The sequence below is a fragment of the Chelmon rostratus genome, chromosome 17, assembly GCF_017976325.1.
Source record: "Chelmon rostratus isolate fCheRos1 chromosome 17, fCheRos1.pri, whole genome shotgun sequence".
Taxonomy (NCBI): domain Eukaryota; kingdom Metazoa; phylum Chordata; class Actinopteri; order Chaetodontiformes; family Chaetodontidae; genus Chelmon; species Chelmon rostratus.
Genome location: NC_055674.1, coordinates 14,550,004 through 14,575,788, shown reverse-complemented (window position 1 = coordinate 14,575,788; position 25,785 = coordinate 14,550,004). Strand labels below are relative to the sequence as shown.

Here is a 25,785-nt window from a genome sequence, read left to right as displayed (position 1 = left end):
GTAGCTCTCTGACTTACTACACATGTAGTAATTATAGTTGTAAATAGTAATTATACCGCCTTGCTGACATGTAAAGTGCTAATCTGACCAAGTACAAGTGTTTTGAGGTGGACATCTTCAAAGTTGGCTGCATGTGCATCTTCCACTGCTCTGTTAGAAATTCATACTTTGACATTGATAATTTGATGAGTACTTGGTTTATTTATTCATAGACAACAAGAATGGGGAAAAAAAAGTCTCAAGCACAAGTAACATAGTGAGGACTGGTTCGCTTTGACGCATTTGATAGAGCCACATGCTCAAAAGCTCATTTCCAAAAAAACATACAAATACAAACAAAAAAAGACACCTTTAATACCTCAGCCTATCAATAGGTGTGTATCACCGAAAGGAAAGTTTTACAAAGGGAAAGTGGTTTCCTGCAATTACTTGTACGTGATTAAAGCAGACAGAGAGTCTGCCTTGCATGTTGATGTATGTCCTGCCAGAGTGTGTTGAGTAACCTGAGCTCATTTTCTTCTCAACACTTAAGATTGTCGAAAGCAAACCCTCCTGAAGAGCCAAAAAAAAAAAAAAAGGAAAACCACAGTAACCCCTTTTTTTGTAAGTGAAAGTTTTCTTTCATGATGACCTTTATCATTTTGACATGAGGTGGCGAAAGAAGCCTTGTGGGTAACAGAAAAAACACAAAACAGATCAAATGAGCTTTGCGCTCCGGCCATCCAGTGTCATTTCCCTGAATGACAGAACAAAGGACAGTGGACACTATAGAATGTAAATGCCCTGAATGTTGCAGTGCTGCTTTTGAAATGCTGGTTTGAGCAGAGAGATTTACCCATATCCACACAGAGGTGTGGAACCACACAGTGACAAGCTTCAGACCCCATTATAACATGCGTGTCTGTAACATTTAACAGCAGAAGAAGTGACAAGTTTTGTCTTGAGGCTTGTTCAGGATTGCACCTCCAGAGTTAGACAGCCTCAGTTTGTGTTCTTTGGTTTATAAGTCCCTGCATCTTTCATTGATTTATAACTCCAATTATGAACAGCATGTTTCTGTTATTGGAAAGAATGGAAGCAGATACAGCAACACTAGACCAAACTGAGAGTTCAGGAATATAAATGTCTTCAAAATACAGATTAGATTTTTAAAAATGACCCTTTTCCCACAACATTCATGCCTATACCTAAAAAAAACCCTTTTCTTTTGTCTTTTGAGTAGCTTGATGTTTCAAAGATGCATATCACCTTTTCAACCGACCAAATTATCATCTCAGCCCTAGAAACACAATTTCTTAAGAGAGGAGTGAACAGCAAATTGAAAAAAAAAACAAAACAAAAAAAACAAAGCTATTGAATGTTAAGAGGGTGGAGTCAAAACATAAAAGCCATCACCGTTTGCGCATCAGTGAAGCCGTCATTGCTTCCAACAAAACTATCTTGGAGAAAGACGCCTGGGTGTGTCATCTGGTAGCACCACTCACAACCAGTGAGTCCAAAGGAGGACAAAAAAAAAAAGCAACATAAGATCAGACTCACGTCTGTTCTCATTACATGCCTAACCCTGGCTTCCAGTCAGTGATAGGTGCACATCCTGAAGGTGTCTGCCTGACATAACACGCTTCTGCTTTGGTTAGTTCATTTGCTCATGGTTTTACAAGCCGACCAGCTGATTGACTTCCTGTTTTTGGTGAGTGTGTATCCCCGTGTTATGCACATGACTGAGCCATCAACCCAACGTTCAGCTCACGGACGTCTTTATAGCGAGATCATTTGTCCATGGAGTCACTCAATGTCATGTTTAACAACGCCTGGAAGGTCCTTTGTTGTATTATCAGCCTGTAACTCCAAAGCATGCTGCCACACTGTATTTATCCCCTGGGAGTCTCTTTCTCCTCTTCTCTGTCGGCGCGCCATGTAGGGTCATTGATAAATATGTTCAAAGTACTGAGGCTGAGGATTCTCTTTGACGTATTTCTGAATGTACCAGCAGGTCAAGTGGGCTTTCAGATCCTCTTCAACCACAAAATCCATGGCTGCCTGCCATCACAGAAGCATAAAATCACATCTACATTGTTCTGACAGGCATTTTATCAGACAGCATTTTAAATGGACCCTTATTATATTGTGCTTTCATAATTAAACAATATGAGTTATGCTTGAGTACATTTCCCCCATATAGGTGGTAAAATCAAATCGATCAAAAAAAGGTTAAAAATACAGAACTCTGATTTTCCATTGAAGAGTCACACTATCAAACTCTGCATATGAACACACTCAAAATGTCTATGGTGAAAACATTACAAATTAGGCCTGACCAATCCAAAGTTTTACCTTGGCCAAGTGCTTGGCTATTCCTCTCCCTCTGTAAGCATCTGGAACTTCAGTGTGTTGCAAGTCCACCGTCTTCTTCCCAACGTATTCATACAGAAGAACTGCACGATCATGAGATCCTGAGGGCAGACAGAAGCCAAGGCTCTCAGCTGTTTCAAGTTTGTCTCCACCCAACCCAGTTTCCTACAGTTTTCCAAACAGCAATTTGACACCACCTTGCTTGGAGATACTGATCATACTTGCATGCAACTGTCAATGTTTAAGGGCAAACCTGATACTGCAGTGTCACAAAAATTGAACACTGTGACAGTTGACAACCACCACAACACACTAAAACTTGTAGCAAGCCATCTACCTCACACATACAACACAATCTTATGATAGAGTAACTATCCAGAGCTGAGTGTAAGCCCACTGGCTAAGTTTAGGTTATTGATCAAGTTGCAATAGCAGCATTTATTCTACATAAAGTACTCCAACATGGCTGCTAAATATGAAAAGGCATGATTAATATGATCTCAAAACAAGAGAGTACCATGTGATGTGGTGCCACAGTCATTAAACTATATCTTAAAGAAAGAACAGGCCCTAACCAGGTACAAATAAGTGCTTGTGGGAAAGGATAATGTAGTTTTGAAAGAGAGACAGATATTGGTGAAGATCTTCATTAGTGAAGAATGGCTTCCAACTTCATGCTGTAAACACATCTCACACAGCTGTAATGCACATGACCATGTAAATTCACAGATGATCATAAATAATATAAAACATTCAAAACACTTAAAATACCTGCATTTTAGTTTATCGTAAATTACAAAGGTTCAAATACCAAAAACTAAGGGCAATTAGATTTAAACAGAAAGAAGTGCCCCAACCTATATAAGGCTCTGACTCATAAAACACAAAGCATTTTCAATCAAGGAATTAGACCGGTGGATGATTGGTGTTTTAAGCATGCCTTGTAAAGGTTGGGGAGGGGAACTATCTTGTGATAAGGCAACTTCACTTAGAAGAATAATTGATGATCAGGAATGTCTTTGAGCGTGGACGCTATTGAAGGTTGCATAATTGTTTTCAGGAAAGGAACGACGAAAATGTTATCGTCGTGCCAAAAAAAAAGAAAAGACAAAACAAAGCTGCTGAAGTTACAAGTCGAGGCACTGCCCTCTGTTCAAACAGCTCCTGACACGAAATACTGTCAAACAAAGTGATGACATTTTAACTACATGAAAATAAAAACGCCTCTGTGTCTGAAATGGCAGCTGGAGTTATCAATAAGGGCACGACGACGATTCTGGCAGCAAGGAAAGCTACACCAACATCTGAGCTAACATTAGCTAGCTAGCATGCTAATGTTTACATGTTGAACTTACCATTCAGTCTTATAACAAACTGCCGACGCTTTTTATCGTGTTCCACCTGGATCTGAGAGTTGTTCGCGTCGAAGGCGTTTGCCTGTGTTGCCTGTGCTGCCTGTGCCATAGTAGCTTGCTACAGCTGACGATGATGGCTATGCTACCCCACAGTGTTGCTAACCAGAAATGGCTACATGAAATGATGAACGGTTAAAGCAAAATACTTCATCCAACGAAATCAGCTGTGAGGTCACGTGACACCCAGCCAATCAACGCCGATGTTGACAGAGGAGGAAGCAGTGCCGATAGATTATAAAATATTATTGCAATATAAGTTACTATTACACATAATAATAATGACGTTAATGATAATAAGCCAATAATGGTGCTGAGAGGAGAGACACAGAGTGTTTGACGCCAGAAAGAAGTGAACCCATGAAACTTTGAGACCGATTACGAATGTTTCTCATGCTGCATTCAGGTCACGTGGGAAAACAGCCTGGATGTGAAAGTGCAGTTTTGTCATCACGTTCTGCCGACGAGTTTAGTTCACTTTAATTAAGTGGTCCAAAGATGAAAGCAACACCTATTTTGAACATTAATTAACACATTTTACGAATATATCAGAGCTCCTGAAGTACAGCCATTATTTGATTGTAGTATTAAAGGGAATTTGTTCAGAGATTGAATAGAACTGAAAGCTACAATGCGCCAACTTTACCTATTTCACTCAATCAAAATAGTATGTCACATTGAATATAGGGAGACCAGACATGCAACACTTGTCACATTTCACTGTCTTGCCAGTAAAGCTCATATGGAATAATAAAAAAAAACAAAACAGATATATAGTGTGGAAAACTGTGAGTCCGATTTGCATGTTTGACAAAATCTAAAATTCATACATTAATATTACCTGATACTTTCAATTACAGCTACATAGAATTGACAAGAGATTATGTTAATAATATATTGTTAAACTCTAGAAATAAAAAAGGTCAAACAATTTGTCACTTGCCTCAAAATCAGAAAAATTGCTGTGATTTTTTAAATAGCCTTTTTTGTTCCCATCTGTGAGCCTTAACACCAAATAGAATCATTTACACTTTTTGCTTTGACCACATGCACTTACATGATTAATTAGTTCAAGCACTTCAGCGCTAATTGCGTGATGATTGATTTCTGGCCATATAAACAGTGCTTTTAGTCTGACAAGTGGTGGTTCAGGTCAGGTCACAACTCACAGGTCCACAGTGACAGCTGTGTTGCTGTGTGCAGATGAAATGTACACAAATGCAAATCCTTCTCAGATGAATTTAAGAGTTCATGTTTTTCTCATACTGCGGATTTTACTTTTGTATACGTTGTCTTGATATAAACATGATAGACATTTGGAGTATTTCTAGACATTGTTAGCAGGTATGTCAAGATCACCAAATTACAGAGTAGTAATCCAGTTAAGCTGTTGGCCTAATCCTGCAAAACTCTAATGCAGTATGTCAACTCTGTATGGGATTATGTGTGTCTCTCCATGTGTGTCTGTATTTTTGGGACACTGTTTTATAGACTTGTTTGTGATTTCTTCCCTCTGGTTTTTGCCAGAGTGAGAGGGAGAGCACACCTCTTTTGCAGATAATATCTGTGAGAAGTTGTTGCTTATTTTAGTAGTCTTTTAGTAGTGTTTCATTGTGCTGCTGAAGATGATGTCCAAGAAGCAAAGGTAAGTCAGCTCTCTAGCTGTTTCCTATATAATGTAGAAAATTATTATCAAGGCATAATTTCTTCTGAAGTGGGTTTGAATTAAATCTCAAACAGATGACTACGTTTATGGGACCACACCAAGTTAATAGCAATAAAGTACATGAGAAGCATCGTAATGAGAAAGAACAGTGAGCATGTTCAATTCTTTATGGACAAAATGTTCTCTTTACCTCATACCTTCTGTTTCTACATGTCATCAGTTTACTGGCAGCAAATTTTCTCTTTCTTAATGTGAGCGAGAGGGATGTGGTATAGATTAAAACGTGTTTCAAGCATTGCTCTCTACATTACACTCACACAGATCATTTTAATGTTTCCTGGCACCATCCTGCAGACTCTGGGCTCTAATTCACCACATGTAAAATGCTCCTCCATCTCCTCTGAATTTATCACAGCGTCCCAATGTGATCAGCAGCTAAAAAGAGAAAAAGACTATGTTGCTGCAGTTGTTTGACAACCAGTATTTATTCTTGCAATGCATTTTAGAGGTTCATATTATTAAGATGAATCCTTTGTCCTTTCTAATACCCAGCATCATGAAATAACAATTTCTGCAACCTGGAACTTATATAATTGTGTCAGTATAGTAACTACCATGTCTGTTACATCGGAAAAGTGACTGCACAGATCATCCCTTCCCCAATCATCACCGACGCAGATGTTTGCAGACCACATATTACTTCCATTAACTTGGGCTACGTCCACAAGCTGTACTTGAGCTGCTTTACCAGTAAACACAACACGTTTGAATTTTTTGACAGCGTTCAGTAAAATTATTATGCATTCTATATGCATATATAATATTTTTTTTGCAAAATAATAGTGCAAGAATGCAGGATGATTTGTGTTTACCTGTCTTAATCTCATCTATAGCAAGTGGCATGAGACCCTGATAAACTCCAAGACCAACAAACCTACACCGAAGACAGGGGGAGCGGTAAGTTCCACATTCACTGCTTTGGTAATTTAGTGATGGTGACATTGAATAAATGAGATAAGTGCATTCAATTTTGTCTGAATAAGGAGCCACTCAGAAACACAGATGACTGTTTAATTACATTGGGAATTATAATAGAAAGGAGAAATGTGTGTGACAAATTCATAAGGATTACACAACATGTGACTTTTGAAATATGATGTTACATTTTCATTTTTCATTCATTCTTCTAGAAAAAATATATCCTGTATACCAGGATTGCTGCACTGGAAAACATGTGGGGTGGATACAAGCGTATGATTAAAACACAGCCTTTAAAAAAATACAAGTGAGGCATTCAAAAGGGGACAATAAAGACCTTGATTAACTGGTCAAATCTGTCCCACTTTATGAGATGCAGCACAGAAGTATTGCTCCAATGGTTTCGAGCTGTGGAATTGGCTCATCATTTACTGGATCATGAGGTCAAATAAGATCCCCAAAATATTTTCGAGTGTCTGAACCTGAAATCATACTCATCAACTAAGTTAACACATAACCACAACAACTAAACCCAGAAAAAGAGAAATTGTTCATTCTGCAGACAAAAAGTTGTTGAACTTGACACATCTGTTCAGTTTTTTTGTCAGTTTTCTCTAGGCAATGACAGAAAAATCATTGATTCCATCATAAATAGTTTTGGCAAGTATCTTTTTGATGATGAAGAACAGCATCTTACGGTATGACAACTCCTCCTTCCTCTTGCAGCTAATGCCAACTTTATTTATAGAAGTGTTTCAAAACACTGCAGTATATTAATGTTCTCTATTGTTCATTTAACATGGACACGGTTTCCTCAGAGTGGGTGCATGTTTTTGCGAGATGCTCATGCATTTGGTTTGATTTATATAGCCATTAATGGCAGAAGATCAAGTCAGCGTGGTAACAACCTACACAAGTCGCTAAGTCAGGGCTCCTCCAGCCTCCTCTAATTGATTTCTCTGTCTTGCGGTCCGGTCACAGATTGATTGCCTCTGCAGTTGGTGAGGTTGCATCTGCAGAGACTGGAATAGACCGTCTGGGTCCGATGGCTTTCCAGTGCTCAAGTGTGATTAAGTTTAATGTGTGTGTGTGGTTGTCCACGATCGCAGCGTCGGTCAGATGGTACTTAAGCAAATTAAGAGCTCTTGTGAGGATTAAAAGGTCCTCTCCAGTGGTGATAGGATTGTATGTGTCAAAGAGTCCTAGTTGGGATGGGGGTGAGCAGGAGGTGCGATGTTTGACATTCAAACATCATCATCCTCAAAAGTGAAAAACATACAGAGGTTTTTCTTTTTATGAACTTTTGTTCTTGTACAATCACTGATTAGTCTTGCTGTCTTCTTCTCTCTCTCTCAAAGGAACAAGCAGCATCAAAGGCACCTGTATCAAGTGGAGGTAAGCAGGCTGGCAGCAGTATATCTAAAAGCAGGGTTAGCTATGGAAGAAGCAACAGCCTCAGCAGCAGAGGTAGTGACAAAGTGGCTGCCGGCACTTTGAAAAGAGGCAGCCTGAGCCATCAGGGCACCAGACAAGCGTCTCAACCTGCCAGACCGGCTCTCCGCCTCTGCAGCAGCCGGAGCTTTTCTTCCCTCCACACCTCCTCTCTCACTGCTGCTCCGTTCATGAGAAGCAGCCGCTCTCTCAGCAGACTCGACCAAAGATCCCCTGGAGACGGTAATTTCATTCATGTTTCATTCATGTGTCATTCTCAAGTATGTTTACAGAATATTTATCCAAATTAAGTTATATCATAGTCAAAAACCCTACACATTTCTAATTGTAAATATGGTGGCTGATATCTGTTTTGCTATTTATTAGTGTTTTCTTCAGCTGTGCCATGACAAAGAAGAAAACAATGATAAACACAACAAAAGCTTCTCAACTTGTTTTATATACAGCTGTTGTTTCTTTACTGCTGCCTCTGAAACAGATTCAGATGCAGTTCCAAGTTCGCAAGTAAAAAAAGGACAAACCACAGAAAAGAAATCCCTGAGTTCTGACCGGCTGTCCTCCTCCTCCGAGCAGATCAGGTTTGTTGTTGTTTTTTTAAATGTATTTCAGAGGATTTTTTTCTTTTTATGGTTGCTCTGTGAAATGCTCTCTTTGTGCTACAGTATATTTCAAATGAGTGACACATGTCAGTGATCTGCAGTCAGTTATAACCGTCAACAAACTGTTCCATTTATGTTTTCATCATTGAAGGGGTAACAAAGACTGGTGTCGGGGTGATAATGCTGAGAAGATGAAAACAAGCAGCTCCTCTGAGCCACCTCAGTCTTCCTCCTCTTTGGTTTCCACCGCTGAATGTCATCATCACTGCAACAAGGAAAAGAAACAGGTACATTCAGTTTTGCATTTAGCCTGTTTTTATGAATACACATTCTAATAGTTTTCTTAGTAAATGCACATGCTGGATTTAAGGCCCTGCTGCCCAGAAATGTCAAGACGGGGGTCTGCTTTTGTCAGTCTCTACCGAATCAGCATATTACAGACATATATTGATTGTTCTATATCTTCTTGCGTAGTTGATTGTAACTGACTGTCCAGCCTGGTTTCATGCTGGTTACTGAATGTATGGCACATCTTGGCTCCAGTGCTATTCACCATTTCTTTAAATCATCCTCCTATGCATGATTAATTGTCTTATGAAAGATATATCATTGACGTTAAAATTGTTCTTCACATGAGTGAACACATGGTACAGTGATATAGATGTCTCCATGTGCTCCTCTGACAGGCATATATTTAAACTTAATATAAAATATTAAAGCGCTGGTGGGGGACCTGAAGTTCAAGGTGTCAAATGAGGACCTAAAGAGAATGTAAATCCTGAGGGAAAATTACAATTTAGATTCTGTTCTACTTACCAAACACATACATATTGTTTTCATAGTCCTAAGTTTGATGCCTACTCACAGAGCTATCATTTGATTTAAGCTATTCAAAGGCCAGAAAAAATGGCACATTGCCTCACTGAGTGATGAAATCTTCACAAACTGGAGCCAATACCTGGATTTATGCCTCTTTTCTTTCTCTAAGTGTGTGTTTGTGTTTGCATTTGTGCCAGTAGGATGAAGCTTTGCTGGTTTGTACGTTTGCAATGTTTCTTACACCTTGGTAATTTTCCAAACTTTAATTAAGTGAGAGTCACTGGAATATTGTAGAGCAGGAACCACAATCTCTAGAGAATGACCTAATTAAAAAAAGCACAAATAAAGTTTTGAATGCATGAAATTTTAGACGTCATGTGCAGACTGTCACTTTAAGTACAAGTTGTGTCGCAGTAGCAAAATCATAATCAAAGAATACCAGACTTTAGTGGTGCTCAGAATACTTAGCTTTTCTGTCTTCATCTTGCCATTCAAATAGTAGTTTTTATGTTTCCAAATTAATGTCCTTCCCTAATTTCAAATTACTTGGAGACAGCTTCAGTATATGCTGATGACCCTATGTCCTTTGTTAAATTTTAAGTGTTCAAATTTTTATATGGCTGCCTTAACATTTAATTAATTGTTTTATTTTTATTTTCATGTGCTTTTAGGGTACTAAGTCCTCCACTGAAAAATGACCTATTAGTTGTTCAGTGACTCCATATCTTAAACTCATTCTGAAGTGAATGAGGAATCCAACGCTTTAGAATTTAAATACAAGCTCCTTATGCTCCTTATTAATTCTTTAATTTTGGGGTGCAAAATGCCAGACAAACTGAATGATGAGTCACTTTAAGTAGAGAAGATGATTTGTAAACCAAGAGGAAAAAAAAAATCTCAGCATCAGTTAAACCCTCTTTCCTGTGCCAGGAGTTGAAACGCTCGTCCCTTCCTCGTTACCGCCGGCTCAAACCCCTCGAGCGCAGAGATGCTGAAGCCTCTGCTATTGTGAGTCTGATCATGACACATTCTCCCAAGATTTATTTACGTTCTATCACAGACACTGGCTGCTTTACTAGTAAATGTCTCGGCATGTTTGAGACTCCTGGCTATTTTAGTTGTTAGCATGTATAAAAAACAAAAATCTAACATTTAGATAACAATCAACACAAGCCACGATTATGATATATAGTATTTCTTGGGTATAAGATGCTTTGCTTCCTCTTCAGCCTGACCTCCTCAACTTTAAAAAAGGATGGATGATGCGGGAGGATGCATCTGGACAGGTGAATTGGTCAGTTCACAGTGAAATTTTAGGAGCAGTGGCATGATTACAGGTCTGACAATCGTGTTCTGTGAATGTTCCTCCTGTAGTGGCAGAAACACTGGTTTGTCCTGACTGGCCAAGTCCTGAGGTTCTACAAAGATTCAGTAGCTGAGGAGGTGCGCTTTATTCTGTTATAATCTGAAATAAATGTAACTTTACAGTTGGAGAAGAAGCTCATATGTCTGTCAGTATGGACACTGATCCCAGCGAACTTAAATATTTAAAAAGAAAAATCATGAAGTCTTCAAATACCAGACACTCAGACATATGACGCTCTGCTCAACATTAATGTGAGTGACTGTCTGAACGCAGGTTTATGTTACAGATATTTGTTCCCTGATTGTTCATTTCAGGCAGCTGATGTGGACGGTGAGATAAACTTGTCCACATGTTTTGACATCACAGACTACCCAGCTCAGAAGGACTGTGGTTTTCAGATTCATGTGAGTTCAATAGTTGCTCAAATTTACAGTCAAATAGATGAACAATGCCTCTCATCATTCAGTGAGTCTGATAACATACTGTATATTATCATATTATCATGTGTTCTATGATATGTGGCAAGTGTGACAAGGGAATAATAAAAAATTAAATACTTGCACATATTTAATTAGGTATGGTCAGCTATGTAGATTTTTCCTCTTGTGATCTCTCAAATATGAATGATTAAATATTTAGAGCATCAAAATAATATTATTCAGTTGCTACACATGCAGTTAGGCAGAATAGTATGTAGCCGTGTCTAACCAATCAGAATCACGGATCTTTAAGCCTGTCTTTTGGTTGAAGCTGCTAGTTGGTGCTGGAAAACAATGGACCCGCAGCTCGTTGGTGACTGTGCTAATTTAGGCTTCCAGGAATGTGTCATTCTACGCAGACTGTTTGGTGTGGGTGAACATTGTGGAGGCGAAATATATCGGCACCGTGGTTTTTCGCTGGTACCATAACATTCTGGAAAAAGGTGGATTTTTTTGGTTTGTGTCACTCAGATGTTTATGCTGTTAAACGTGTGATTATCCTAAATATCTGAAGCAGGGATCCACATAAACAAAGATGAAGTTCCATGACTTGGTTTAGGCTCTCTGTGTTTTTTTGTGAGAGTTCATCTGTGTTGGGGAAGCCGTGTCCTCTTTAATGTTGTAATGATGCATTTTGCACAAAAGTATTTTCTGCAAACCCCACTTCCTGTTTCCCCCTTTATTTTGTGAATTATTTATTTATGTGCATAAATGCAGTCTTAGCTGGATTTCACTTGATCTGAAGCAACAATGCTTACTTACTGTAACATACCTCATTCATGTAGGTGTGCGCTCTTATTGCTCTGTGGTATTACTAGAGATTCTCTACATGGCAATCACTTCAGTTTCAATTCCTAACTACTGTAGTTTTACTGTATGTGATATTTACTAATTTCAACAAAGTATTTAACATTGCAATTTCCTGATACCACGCCTGCCAATATTCCTGTTTTCTTGCTTTACTGTGTTGTATTTCATTGTTTTCTTAATATATATATATATATATATATAATGATCCATTACCTAATCACCACTCTGCACATGTGATACCTCCTCACATATTATGCTACATTTGAGAAATGGAGTCACAAGACAAGTTGAGTACTAACCATAAAACAAACAAACAAAAAACAAAGCAGGAGAGGATAACATTTTTGACATCGCCCAGTGTTGAGGGTAGATCAAAATTATCCAACTTCCTAATGACCGTAAATACAACTGGAAATCAGTTTTTAAAGCCAACACATCCACTACCTTTCACTTTTAGGTGGGTAATAAATACTATTTCGCATCCCACAGACTAGAGATGGAGTCTACACACTCTGTGCTATGACCTCTGGGATGAGACGCAACTGGGTCCAAGCAGTGTTGAAGAATGTGAGGCCCAGTCTTACACCTGACGTCACAAGGTAAATAGAGTTGTTCTATTTTATTTCTAAAAGTGCTGCATGAGTGGTGTCAGATCTCTAGATAAAACGTAATCCACTGTTCCAGATCTCATGGGATCTGCCTTTAGGACTGATTTCCTTCAGAGTTTACATCATCTTAATTCCTTCATTTTATGGATGTTATGGGATTTTACATACTTAACAAATTACCCTTTGTGTAAAGAAGCTTCTTTTGTGTTCCTCGCAGCTCCCTCCCAGAGCAGACGACTCAACAGAAATCACAGCAAACAGACTCACAGTTGGCTGAGGGTCTGGAGGAAGCTGAACACTCAAACAGCTTATTGCAAGAGCACAAAACCAGTGACTGTGCAGAGGAAGCTCAAAAACAGCAGAAAGGACAGGAACTCAAACTGCAGATAGAGAGAGAGCAGAGATCTGCTAATGAAGGCCCTGCATCAGCTATGATCTCCTCGTCTCTTCGATCCTCCTCCATCTCCCACGAGGCCTCCCCTGCTCTGCCTCCCATCAATCCTCCACGGCAGGTGGAGGAGGGCGAAGGTGCATCCTGTTATCAATGTACGCTCCTTGGTGCAGCCACACAGACTGGTGTGTCATTGAACAAATACAATGAAGATAATTTTAATTTGCTCTATATTTTACTAACCGTATTTCTGTCCATAACCCTCTGTGCACCAGGTGAGACAGATGCATCATGGTGTGTTGAAGGATCTAGAGGTGACAGCTCCGCTTCCACAACAATGCTGTCAAATGTTGAGCATTCAAATGAACGTTTAAATGTGCCGAGTCAAACTGAGCAGCAAGATAAAACCACAAGCCAGAGTGAGGAGGAAGAAGTATCAACAAACATCAGCTGTGAGTGCATGAAGGTGAAGGAAAAGCTGCTCTGTGAGCAGCACACTGGGCAGCTTGTCAAAGAGGTGAGATCATTTTTGAGTACAAACACTTACTAAACACACACACACTAAACACTTACTAATAAGGTGTCACAAACAGGAAATAATAAGCAATAACAACCGGAAGTGCACACATAAAAGAATCACCCGAATACATAAAGTACCTGTTTTGTGTGATTTCCTTTCAGCTGGAACAAACACAGAAGGAACTGTCTCGACTCCAGCAGGTAAACAGGATTCTGCAGGAGGAGCTACAACAAGAGAGAGAGAGTCATCCACAGGTACAACACAGAGGACACTCAAACAAAGAAATATTCACTATTTTTTAGCAGCACTAAGCAGCCTGAGGCTTATGCACTCATGGTCCCTACCATAATGTGAATATACACACTGTCCTACACTGATAAAAGGCAAGTCAGGTTTGCTTTAAGATTTATTTCTGGAGTCCGTAGGTGACTAATTGATGTAGCAGCACACAGAAAATGTTGCATATTAGATTCTAAAATATCAGCATGCAAAAGACATTTTGTCTTGATTAAAGCTTGTCTTGTAGAATGACCGTCTTTCAAAGTCATCATCAGATCAAGTGCTGGCTTTACAGCGGCTGCAGAAGATGAACCACGACCTCCGCTTTGAGCTGGAGGCTCAAAAGAAGAGTCAGGAGGAAGCCAGAGAAACTGAACTACGGCGAAGAGTTGATCTCTTAGCTCAGCAAGCACAGTTACTGGTCACAGGTGATGCTACAGCACTTGCACAAGCCCATCTAGAGCAAGATCGCCGGCGCTTTCATGAGCTGCAAGTGGAGTGGGAGCGTTGCGTGGCCTCCCTGAAGACCCAGCTGAGCACCAGTGAGGAGCAGAGGAAGGAGGCTGAGTCGCGCTTCAGACAGCTGCAGCAGGAGCTGCAGAGTTTCCACAGTCTCCAGCAAGAGGCTGGTCGCTTGCAGAAACATCTCCAAGAGGTGACAACTCAGCTTCATGCCAATGAAGAAACACAGGCTCAAAAGGAAGCTCGGCTGCAGAAGCATCTCATGCTCCTTCAAGCCAGTCAGGACAGAGAGCGGAGGAGCCTGACCGCTAGCCTGATGCAGGCAGAGCAACACTCACGGGACCTTCAGGAGAGACTGGACAGGGCTGAACAGCAGGTGGGGAGCCTGAATAAGACTCAGACATGGACCAGAGAAATTGAGAAGGCTCAACAACAGCTTCAAGAGGAGCTAGCCTGTACAGTATCTGCTGTGCACAAACTTCAAGAGGAAAGAGAGCAGCTTGACCGCCGCTGTCAAGAGCTGCAGAACCAGTTATTTGAGGCAGACGGGGAGGTGAGCAGGCTGCAAAGCCGCTTGAAAACAGATGAGACACACTACTACAATCTTGAGCACTCATATGAGAGGGTTTGTGAGGAACTGCAGCTGGCGTTAGGGAAGGTGCAGCAGAAGGAGTCTGAAATGCAGGATATACGAGAGGGCTACGAGAGACTCCTGGACAGGAAGGAGCAGGAGCTGAGTGAGGTTCTGCTGAAGATGGAAGTCTTAGGTAATAGCCTGGAGGAGACAGAAGTGAAGCTGAATGAGGTGCTGAAAGTTTGCACCTGTGCCTCCTCTCAGGTGAAGGATGAATCGTCAGAGCCTGGTATGCAAAATGAGAAACAGCAACAACAGACAACTGATCTTGTCGCTGTAAATGACAGCAGGCCAAAGGCAATAGACAGTGGCTCAAATGTCGTGGAACCTGCAAGAGCCCATTCTCGCTCCATTGACTCATCATATCAGAGCATTGTCGCTGCAGGGGATGACCCGGAAAGGTTTATGTCTGTGATCCAGACGCTTGAAAACAAGCTTTATGTAACAGAGGAGAAGTTAAGGGACATCATGCAAAGACTGGAGGAACACCAGAGTCACATCACCTGCCAGGACCCCCACCTTTGCTCCCAGCTCACACGGAGCCGAGCCACGGCTCAGCACCTCAGTCTGCTGCTTCACAGTCAGGCCAAGCAGAGCCAGCGCTTCGCCCAGGAGACAGAAAACCGCTGCAGGATGTTGGTTGGTAGATTTCAGGTCGCTCTGAACATTATACAAGCCTGCAGAGACAGGCTTCAAGCCACTCCACTTAATATTTCAGACTTTGAGAGGCAACTAGCCACTGTCGCTGCCTGCCTTCAGCAAGGAGAGAAAGATGCAGAGAAACACCAGCATGAATCACGTAATGCCAGCAAAGGAGAGGACAAGATCCTCAACGATGAGACATTAGCTGGAGCTGAGAGCAACTTTCATGCTAAAAGTAAACTCACCAATGCATTACCTACAGAGGATGATATGGAAAGTGTTGGGAGGTGTTTAATGAGGGAGCTGTTTGTAGTAGAAAAAATGGTGTCTGTCCTGCAAAGACAACATGGCATTGGACAGTTGTCCTTAATACCAAGAGAGGATGAGGGGGATGTAGCACACAGATACAAAAGCATAGTTTCCCAAAGAATAGCCTTAAAATCAGAAAACAGGTCTCAGTCTGGGGGAGAAGAATGTGACAGCAATGAAAGGGCCATTGGTACAGTGTGTGCTGAAGCAGAGCTTATTTATGCTGCCTTAAAATTTCAGCAGCAATATGAAAGCATGACTCGGGTCAATAATGAAGAAATGGAGCATCAAAGGAAGGATCTGGCAGATATCAGTCCCCCAGAGTTGGCTCCTTATGAGGAGCAAGTGCAGGACAGAGGTTTAGAAGGAGCTGCAAAACCAGCTGAAAATGATGACAAAAAGGCAGAAGCAGAGAAAGCTTCAGACTGGTTAGAGAGACTTATCTTCCGGCTGCAGAAAAGGGCTAAATGCTTACGCCAGCTCTGCCAGGAGACTTCTGATGGCAGTGGAGTAGAGTGTAGTATGAATGAAAACTGGGAAAATGCTTGTGCAGCTGACTTAAATTGGATGCAGGAGCAGGCAAAGTTGATTTATTTGTCAGACAGGCTGAACCTGGATTTGGAGCAGGAGCTGCAGCAACGTGAGGTGTTACAGGACAAACTTCAAGCTTTGTGCAAAGAGCAGGCTATCACATTAAAGGATGAGCAGGAGGCTTTTAATCACACCTTATGCCAGCTTCAGGAGGACAACAGTGTATTAAGAGAAGAACTAGAGCATGCTGAGCAAAAGATAATATCTGTTGAGACTGGGAACCAGAGACTTCTGGAAGACATACGGAAAATTGAGGATTATCATGAGGAACGGATGAAAAAACTCGAAACTGAGTTTCAAGAGAAGATAAGGGGACTACAACAGATCCATGAAGAGGAGATGAAACACTTGCATGGTTACTACACCAAGTCTTGTATTTCCAAAGAGAAACAGACCAAAACCTGCAGAGAAGCACCTGCTTTGACTGTGAGTACCTCCTCTGTGCCAGACCAGACTATGATGGAGAGAGAAACAGAAGAGGAGTTCAGGAACCAAATGGCGAGAGGTGATGCAGTGGCCATGAGAGAGACTTATCAGAAAGATCTAGAAAAACTTGAGGTAACTAAGACCTTTTTAATTTATCAGATTCTTGGTCTTTAACAAGGATTTTTTTTCACCAATTTCCATCTTTATTTGTTTCACTAATGGTCCAGAAAAGTCATAAGTCAGGAAACATTTTGTCTCTGATTCTGTCAGAAAGGGAGACCGTACTGTACCTTTTACTCATTTGGAGCTGTTTTTGCAGATCAACCATGGTAAAAATGTCTACGTCATTCACTTTAAGTTTATTTGGAAATCTTAAGTCTCATACGAACCCTTTAATTTTAACCTTTCAAGATTTATTGCAATGGGAAAACTACTGTTCTTAAAGAGACAAACACTGGCGAGTACAGTACACTTAAGTGTGCGTTACTGTATCAGTTTCTTCATCTTTGTTGCTGCACATTTTTAAAATTATTGAATGATCATTTGTGCCTATTTACTTTAATATATAATATACTTTAAAAAATATATCAAATTCAAACAATCACTGCTAAAAAAAACCCCATATGACATCAAAAACCAGTAACAAGCTCACATAACCACTAAACAACACTATGGATTCTCTCTACTTATATACATGTATAATGTATTAATAGAATTTTATTTTTAAATGTCATTGTAGGCGTCCCGTGCTGAAGGGTTCACTGCTATGGAGGAAGTGCACGGGAAGTTGATAGGTGATCTACAGCAGCAGCATCAGAAGGAAGTGGCAGCACTTCTGAAGGAGAAAGACCAGCTGCTGCGGGAAGAGACAGCTGCCACGATGGCAGGTAAAGAGGAAGCCATGCAAAAATAGGCCTATTAAGCCGAAACAAGCACAATTTCCCTCTTTTTATTCATTTATTTATTTGCAGTTTTTGCAGAAGTTGTAACAGCTGATCGCAAACAATGAGCTCTAGTACAGTAAGTGAGCAGTTTATAAGGCCAGTAAAAAAAAAGAAAAGAAATAAGATTTGCTTTACAGGAAGTTTTTGTGCTTAATGAAAAGTTAGTCAAAAATCAACAGAAATGAAGTTACTCAGGTAAACCGTGGTAAACAGTTATGCAAGTTGTCACATGTTTCTACAGCCATTGTAGCCATGAGGAGAGCCCATAAACAGGAGCTGGAGAAAAGCCGACAGTCTCAACACATCAAGGAGAGCGCTGACGTCACACAACTGCATGTCGAACATGAGTGAGTGACTACTGGTCCTTTGACAGCTCTTGTTTTTCCTCCTACACCAAAGCTCCTGACAGACAGCTCTGTATATACAGCTTGCTCTATTACTTGAGCATTTCCTGCAGGGCCATTGTATTGGATTGCAGTATATTGTAATGTGCACCATAATTAGTACAGTTTATACAGTGATTTACTGTGTATGGTGCAGAATGACTACAGGAGTTACACCTGGATTTTGGGTTTTATTTTTTTGAACAATTTTTTTTTTTAGTTCAAACAGAATTGAAAATATAATCAGCAACATCCCTTGACAGCAAAATTCACCAACTTCAACATGAAATCTTGGAAAAAAATGGTCACATACAGATAAAACCTCTTCACCTCACTACTTTCTTTACTCCACACCTAGGACAGATTAGCTTCCTGGGATAAACTGAGAACAGCAGCAGCAGTAAAGTTAACAGAACATTGATAATTGACAATGAAATACTTCACAACGTAACTTACATGATAGCAGTCCATGTAAGTAACGTTGTGAGAGAGCCACATGGACACAGGCATTCATCTAATCATTGGAGCAAATTCTGGATTTGAATCCTGAATTCATGTTTAACTTGGGAAATAAGCTCAAATAACGAATTTCAAACAGGCTGGTTGGGAGCACATTAAGCACCATGTACATCTTATCAGGACATGCAAGTGTTCTAATACAACTCTGCTCACTCAAAGCTTTAGCAGAAAGAGATTTACAAGATTAAAAAGTGCCAAACAGTAGGAAATAACTCACAGTATTCCCATTATTCAGTGCAGTCATGATCGTAGATGCATTCTGATGTTGCTGTTTTCGAGTCTTGAAAAGATTTTTCCCATTTTTTTTTACAGTTGGTCTCAACATTTGTCTCAACTTTTCCACAGAAGAATTAATCAACTGTTACTAGCAATTGGGCCTCTGCTGGGAGCTATTTTTTATCTTATTATAGCAGCTTTTTAACTTTAATATTTTAACCAAATATCTATCACTTCCTCCTAGTAAAGTTTCTCCCAGAACTCTGCCCACTTTCCTGTACAACCTCATCTGTGTTTCTGATTTCCACCGCAGGAAGGAGATCCAGTTGTTGCATAAGGAGCTTGAGGCGTTGTCAGTTCAGCACACTCAGAAATGCCTGGAAAACTCTCAGCTGAAGCAGGAGCTGCAAGACGAGAGACAGTCCTTCATGCAGTGCCAAGAGGAAAACCAGGAGCTCAAAAAGAAGCAGGTAGAAACACACACACACACACACACACAAAAGGTGTCTCAGACAGAGTATTTGATGCATTTTTCATTTGTATTCACTCAACGTAACTACATCTCGATGGTGTTAACAGTGTGTGTGTGTATTATTTATCAGCGTATCTTCTCTCTGTCATCCTTTAAGAGAGAAACAGATGAAATGTCTCAGCTACATTTCTCACTAAATGGGAAACAGCCACATGTTGCCCCTCAGGTTAATGACTTCTATGAGATGGAGGTAAGTGTCTGGAGTAGTTTAACCTTTATCTTGGTACCACATCATAAAATCTCCCAAAAATCTGTCTAGCTTGCAAGCTATTGATTTGATGAATCCAATGTGAGGTTAGTTGTACGTATGTATATATATAGAGAGAGTGACAAGGAAAATTGTAAGAATGATACCTTTCCATTTGCATACACTGTTTCCCCTTTACTATGACACACTACATGTAAATTACAGAGGATCCACAATATGTTCTTTATGATAGTGTACTGATGTACTTTATGTTACAGGTGATTCTGCGGGCGAGGGAGGCAGAAATGCAGTTTCTCAGGCAGGAAGCTCGCTCTCTCAGAGAGGAGTTGAAGATTGCTCGAATGGTACCGATGTCTCTTTAAACATGCTGGATTAAAACTGAGTGGTATTATAAAACATGATGTTAACAATGTTAATTCGATAAAGTTAGCAGCGTACCATTATACCTAAAGGGTTTTCATGCGCTGTATGTTAAGGATGCAATTGTAAAACCTGCTACATCTGTGGCCTGACAGTCTGGTATTATATTTATTACTTATATGAAAAGAGAAGTTTCATAGAAGTAAAAAAAAACACTAATGTGTGTTTGTGTGTGTGTGTGTGTGTGTGTGTGACAGGACAAGATATATGCCCAGAACAAGCTCAAGGCCCTCTACACGAACAGCCAGGATGAACCCTATCATGATGTCAACAAACTCTGTGAAGATTTCAAGTTCGCCACTTGGTCTCCGGGCAGAGACGCCTCAGGACAGAGCCCCGGTGAGACACTTTGTGCACATTATGAAACCGAATGATAACTTATGAGATTTCTTCTCACTCACACATTAAAGTGTTATGACATTTTGGTGAGTGAACATGCTGCCTATTTTGATGTGAAGCCTTTTTGTGAAGTCTTTTGTCAGCACCTGCTTGACTACATGTATGTTTGGATCCACCTCAAAGGAATAGTTTTGGGAAATAAGTGTGCGCTCTTCCCGACAGCTAAATGAGAAGACTGATACTGTCTGTACAGTAAACATGAAGCCACAGCCACGAGCCGATTAGCTTATCTTAGCATAAAGACTGGAAACAGGGAGAAACAGGCTGACTATGCCCAAAGTAACAAAATCCACTTACCAGTACCTCTACTGATCTCCTCATCAAGTAATTGAGTAATTGCCTCCCTCTCTGTGCTTCCTACCTTTCCTTTCCTCAGATGACACAGTTACAAACGCTAGTAATGCTGCTCTTCTGAAGAAAACAGAGAAATCATCCCTTACACGTCAGATCAGAGGAGTGAGATCAAAGGTAAAGTTTTTTGTCAGTTAATCCACCCAAGACGTTCCCTTCATATGAACCAGTTTTAACCATTTTTAAACCCTGACCTCACAGTGTTTCAGTCATACTGATATCTCCTGTTTTCCTGATGTGTTGTGTGTGTTTGGCTTTGCAGAGTTTAAAAGAAGGCCTTTCTGTCCAAGAAAGAATGAAGCTGTTTGAGTCTTTCTGATCCAAACAAGACGAGGAGGTGGAATCTCCGGTCAGTACAGTTTAAAGAGAGAACATGTATTTTTATTTTTGTCTATTAAAGTGTCAGTAATTTTGTCATTATGTGTTCTATTATGTGACATTTTTAAATTTGTTTTTTTAATTTCTTACCGTGTAAAATGTTGATTAGCTGTTATTGGTTGTTTATGCGCTTTGGCAAAAAAAAAAAATTGTGTGTGTGTGTGTGTGAGTGAGTGAGTGAGTGAGAGAGAGAGAGAGAGAGACGGAGAGAGAGAGGCATCAGAATACTACTAGAGGGAGCAATAAACACTGGCTTTTCTAGATAAACATTTCTAAAAGTTTGCTATAAAATGTAACAGAGCAATCACAAAGAAATTATGTTCATATTTTAGTGCTGAGTACATTGCACAGTAACTTATAGACAAACTGCCTGTGTTTTTTATTACAAAATAACTCAGTGTGTTACATCAGTTGTATGATAACTGTTATTAACATATTCTGCCACTAGATGTAGCACAAAACAACATTTACTCTCCTGGCAGAGGAAGAAGAGATGATGTCAGCGTACCTGTATCTGTTTTTAAATCTTAAAATCTGTTCTGAATCTGTTCTGAATGTGACCAATGTAACCAAAAATATTTGAGCTGCGAGATGAAATAAGTGCAAGAATTTTAGTGACTGTAACTATTTTTGATCAATATATGGAAGTATTAGTTGTAATGGATGAAGTTTTTGTATTCTGGCATTAATACAAATACATTACAAATACAAACAATAACGTTTTTGCATCCTTTTTGTCTGTTAACCAAATACCAAAACACATTGTTCATGTTTCCCTGTTTCCCTCTGACAATATCTGATCTGAGAAAGTGAACGACTGTGATGCTGAAAACGAACTTTCAGCAAAATCTGTTGTAAGATACATAAGTGACACATTAATGGCTTATTATCAACAGTATGGTGAAAAGATAGGTAGTCTTATTGTCCCAGAGGTACATTTGTTTTCACAGCGAGTGCATGTCCTACACAGAAATATACTGATACACAATGCATGAAATATTGGTCACATTTATACATAAACATTCATCCCCCTGAAAGCATATCTGCAGTTCTGGTCCTCATCATGAGATATAAATATGAGAAAGTCTCTCCTGACAGATTGAGAAATTACAGGTTACTAAAACGAAACAAACAGTCTAATGATTTGCCTAAAGTCATGAATGTAGTTCACGTCATGTGTTGCTAAAACCGGCCTGAGAGCATGCCAAACTCATGACGTCCAATGGCAAAACTGGATCACTGACGCTTACAGTAAAGTAAATTGTCCCAAGTGTTGACATAGCTGATATGGTATTAACATGATACGACACAGCCCGAGGCGTGGCTGTCTGGTCACCAAAAACCTAAACAAAGACCTCTCTCGCCGTGTAGCTCCACGGCACAGTAGGAACCTCAGCTCTCAGGAGCCCTGGCAGCTAATGAGGAGGCTGGTGCAGGAAAATACTGATGCCTGCTCTCGTGTGGGACACACATAATGCATCTCATTAGTGGAGCACAGAGCCTTCATGTGATAACGCACTTCAGCAGGGTCTCCAACATCAGGCCAGCTGTCATAAAGGGTATCAGAGCGGGCAGACTTTTTTTAAACCACCATTGCTGAACATGCTGTTGACAGATAGGTAGCATGCCTCACATTACTCAGAGATATGTCACAGCTTGCCTCAGTTCACCCCTAACTCTTGTGAACTTTGAATTACCCAGAATGCTGCATGGAGAGCACTCATGAGTGTGTTGTCTTATTTTATCTTAATTATCTATTCTATAGAAACACAGGTCCTCTGTTTGATTTCTGTGTACAATTGCCGTCATACCTCTCAGTGCCCTTGCAGAAGACCTGATCTTGTTGCTCTCTTCCTTGGAGTCATATTCCTAAAGAGGAACATCGCACCTCATTAAAACCCAACACTCATCTTTCCTTCCCTGCGACTCCGGCGTGTGACACTGCAGTCATGTGAGCCGACACTTTGAAAGAGCAAAGCTGATTCTGATATCACCCATCGTGGATATAATTTTGCACCTGTGAGCTTTTCTGGCAGGCTGTGACAACGTAAACACCATTTCTGCATTTACTCTCTGAAAGTCAGCATGGCTTTTACATCAGGTAAGATTTTTCACCCTAAAACACCCCAAGAGTGTGATCCCAGACTGGGCAAGTGGAGCTCACAAAAAAAATAAGTGCATGAAAGTTTCTTGGAAATAGTAGTTGGATAAAATAATCATAAATCAAGGTCCACTTCTTACTTTTTTTTGAAAGCTATGGAAAAATCTAGTAATTGAACTAGAACTGGAACAATTAGTTGATTCATTGATTAATTATGAAGTCAAGGGAAAATGTGGTGATCTGCCTCCTTGTTTTCTATGACTGGAAACTGAATATCATTGGTTTCTGGGCTGTTTTTCTCACTCTACAAGTATTTTGAAAAGGTTACCTTGGCTTATGGGAAACTGATTGACCCTTGATTGTTCCACAATTTGTTAACATAACCTAGTCAATCAAAAAAAATAATCATCAGATGAACCGATAATGAAATGATAATGAATCCCACCCTTTGGGGTGGCAGTAGCTCAGTCTGTAGAGACTTGGATGGGGAATCAAATGGTAGCCAGAGTACAGTGTGGAGTGTGAACTGTAGAGGTGCCACTTCACCTACTGGGCACTTGAGCAAGACAGCAAACTTGTTTCCCTGGAGTCCCGACTCTGTGGCAACCACTCTGACATCTCTAGTTTCGAGTGTAAAAAATGAATTTCGCCTAGCGGGATTAATAAAGTGCTAAATTTAACATAATCTCTGAGTTGAGTGTATTCTCTCGTGTGTTTGATTTTGCGAACTAGGCTTGAATTTGCCTCAGTCTAATTTATCAAGTTTAAGAACTTCTCTCATCTCAGAAATAAAAAAAAAATGCCCATGCATACAGAAACTTTTTTTGCATGATTGGAATTTCAAAGATTCAGGCTGCCAGGTTATTTCTGCTTCCTGGTATGAGTAGGCTGCAGTGTGTACAGTAGCTTTCCTGAGAATTACGTTTCTGATTCAAACAATTGTATCTGCAAAGTTGGATGACTTCTGTCCCTTAAACCAGATAATTTCCTTTCTAACATATATTTTTTAAGTCTTCTTAATCTATATGGATAAACAGACATGGTTGACTGAAACATGATCTAATTAAAATTTGACAAACATGTTCATTAATAGCTCTCTCATGGCTTTATACTCATGTGCTGTCATTCAATTCATTTGAAATTTCTTCACTGTTTCCTCGACATGGGTTCCTAAAACTAATGTGACATAATGTGACATCATTTACTCTGATTACAACATGTTAAGGCTAATAAAAAAAGTTCTCTCAGTTTGTTTCTGCGTTCCTTTGTGTGTGTGCAAGTGCACCTGCAGGGTTTTTTGAGAGTCAAGCTGCCCTACAAACGCTCCCGGCCCTCATGACTGATCAGCGGCTGATGCAGAAACACCAGTACGCAGGTGCACCTGCTCAGGCTGCAAAAATAAGTGGCCCATTTAGTCGTGCAAAGATCAATTACTGCAACCGGCACAGAGGCAGCTCTGATCTGCACCGCCTGCTTCCCCAATGACACGTTTCTGCCGGGACCACAACTCTTATTTTTCCTCTCACAAGCGACACAGGTCTGTGTTTGTGTTTTCAAATTGCCGTGAACCTCAAGGAGCTGCATGGAACTGTTTTTTTCCCAAATGGATTTGGATCACAGTGTTACAAAATCATGTCCAGAGGCGTGTGACCTACATGCAATTTGTTTGCTCAATCTCAAATTTGTCAGTGTTTCCATGACAATGGATAAATCCTACATTGTTCACCTGAGTTAAATATAAATTTGGCACCAACATCAGTTTGGCAACACCAGCCACAGCATGAAGGTGATGAGGCTGATTGGTATTTGTGGAGGCACGTCAATACAGTCAGCTCTTGCATGTGATGTAAGTAAAGCGAGTAAGAAACAAGCAAAGTTTGGTGCAAAAAGATGCGCAGATGCATATTTGATGAATATTTCTATGAGTTTTGGAAATCTTGAAAGGCCATAAAAAATTATCCAATATAAAATCAGTAACAATAGGCACGAACATCTTATTCAGCAGATCAAACTTACATGTTTAATTACACTGAAGATATCATCTATGCTATCTCAGTATATTTTTTGTCTTTCGGCAGCTGTCAGATGGAAGTCGATCTGTTTGTGGCTGAGAACAGAACAGATTAAGACATTTCAGTGATGTTAAACTTTTCATCTGGACCATAACGCACAGCGAAACATCGCATGTGGTCAAAAATGGGCCCAACACTCTCATGTCTTGCAAAATTAATGTTAATGTGAGAAAAAAGAAACATCATTATCCACCTGTATGAGGCAGCAGAAAGGTTTAATGAAAGGTATTTTATTGGATGCAGATGTTGCCTCACAGTAAAAGCCAACCCCCAGTCCTTTCTGTGCACTGCTAACGTGGTCTCCTTGTGTCATTTCACAAGGTGAGAGCACTTTATTAGCATGAGGCAGGATGTTGATTAGGCTGGTCTGGAGCTTAACTAGAGCAGGGAGGTTAGTGAACAGCTCCCTAAAAAAAAACTCCTGTGTCTTGTGTGCGTGCAGCATTTCTTTCTGTTGGGTGGGTGCT

The 25,785-nt window shown here is 40.2% G+C and overlaps 1 protein-coding gene across 1 annotated transcript; it reads right to left on the bottom strand.

The window, feature by feature from the left end:
* Nucleotides 1–3,877, bottom strand: natd1. The gene is made up of 3 exons (XM_041957438.1): nt 3,708–3,877; nt 2,335–2,453; nt 1–2,040 (listed from the first exon to the last, which is right to left on the bottom strand). The coding sequence occupies exons 1-3, from the start codon at nt 3,814–3,816 to the stop codon at nt 1,924–1,926; spliced, it is 345 nt and encodes a 114-aa protein (XP_041813372.1). The 5' UTR covers nt 3,817–3,877; the 3' UTR covers nt 1–1,923.
* Between the last annotated feature and the right edge of the window lie 21,908 nt (nt 3,878–25,785).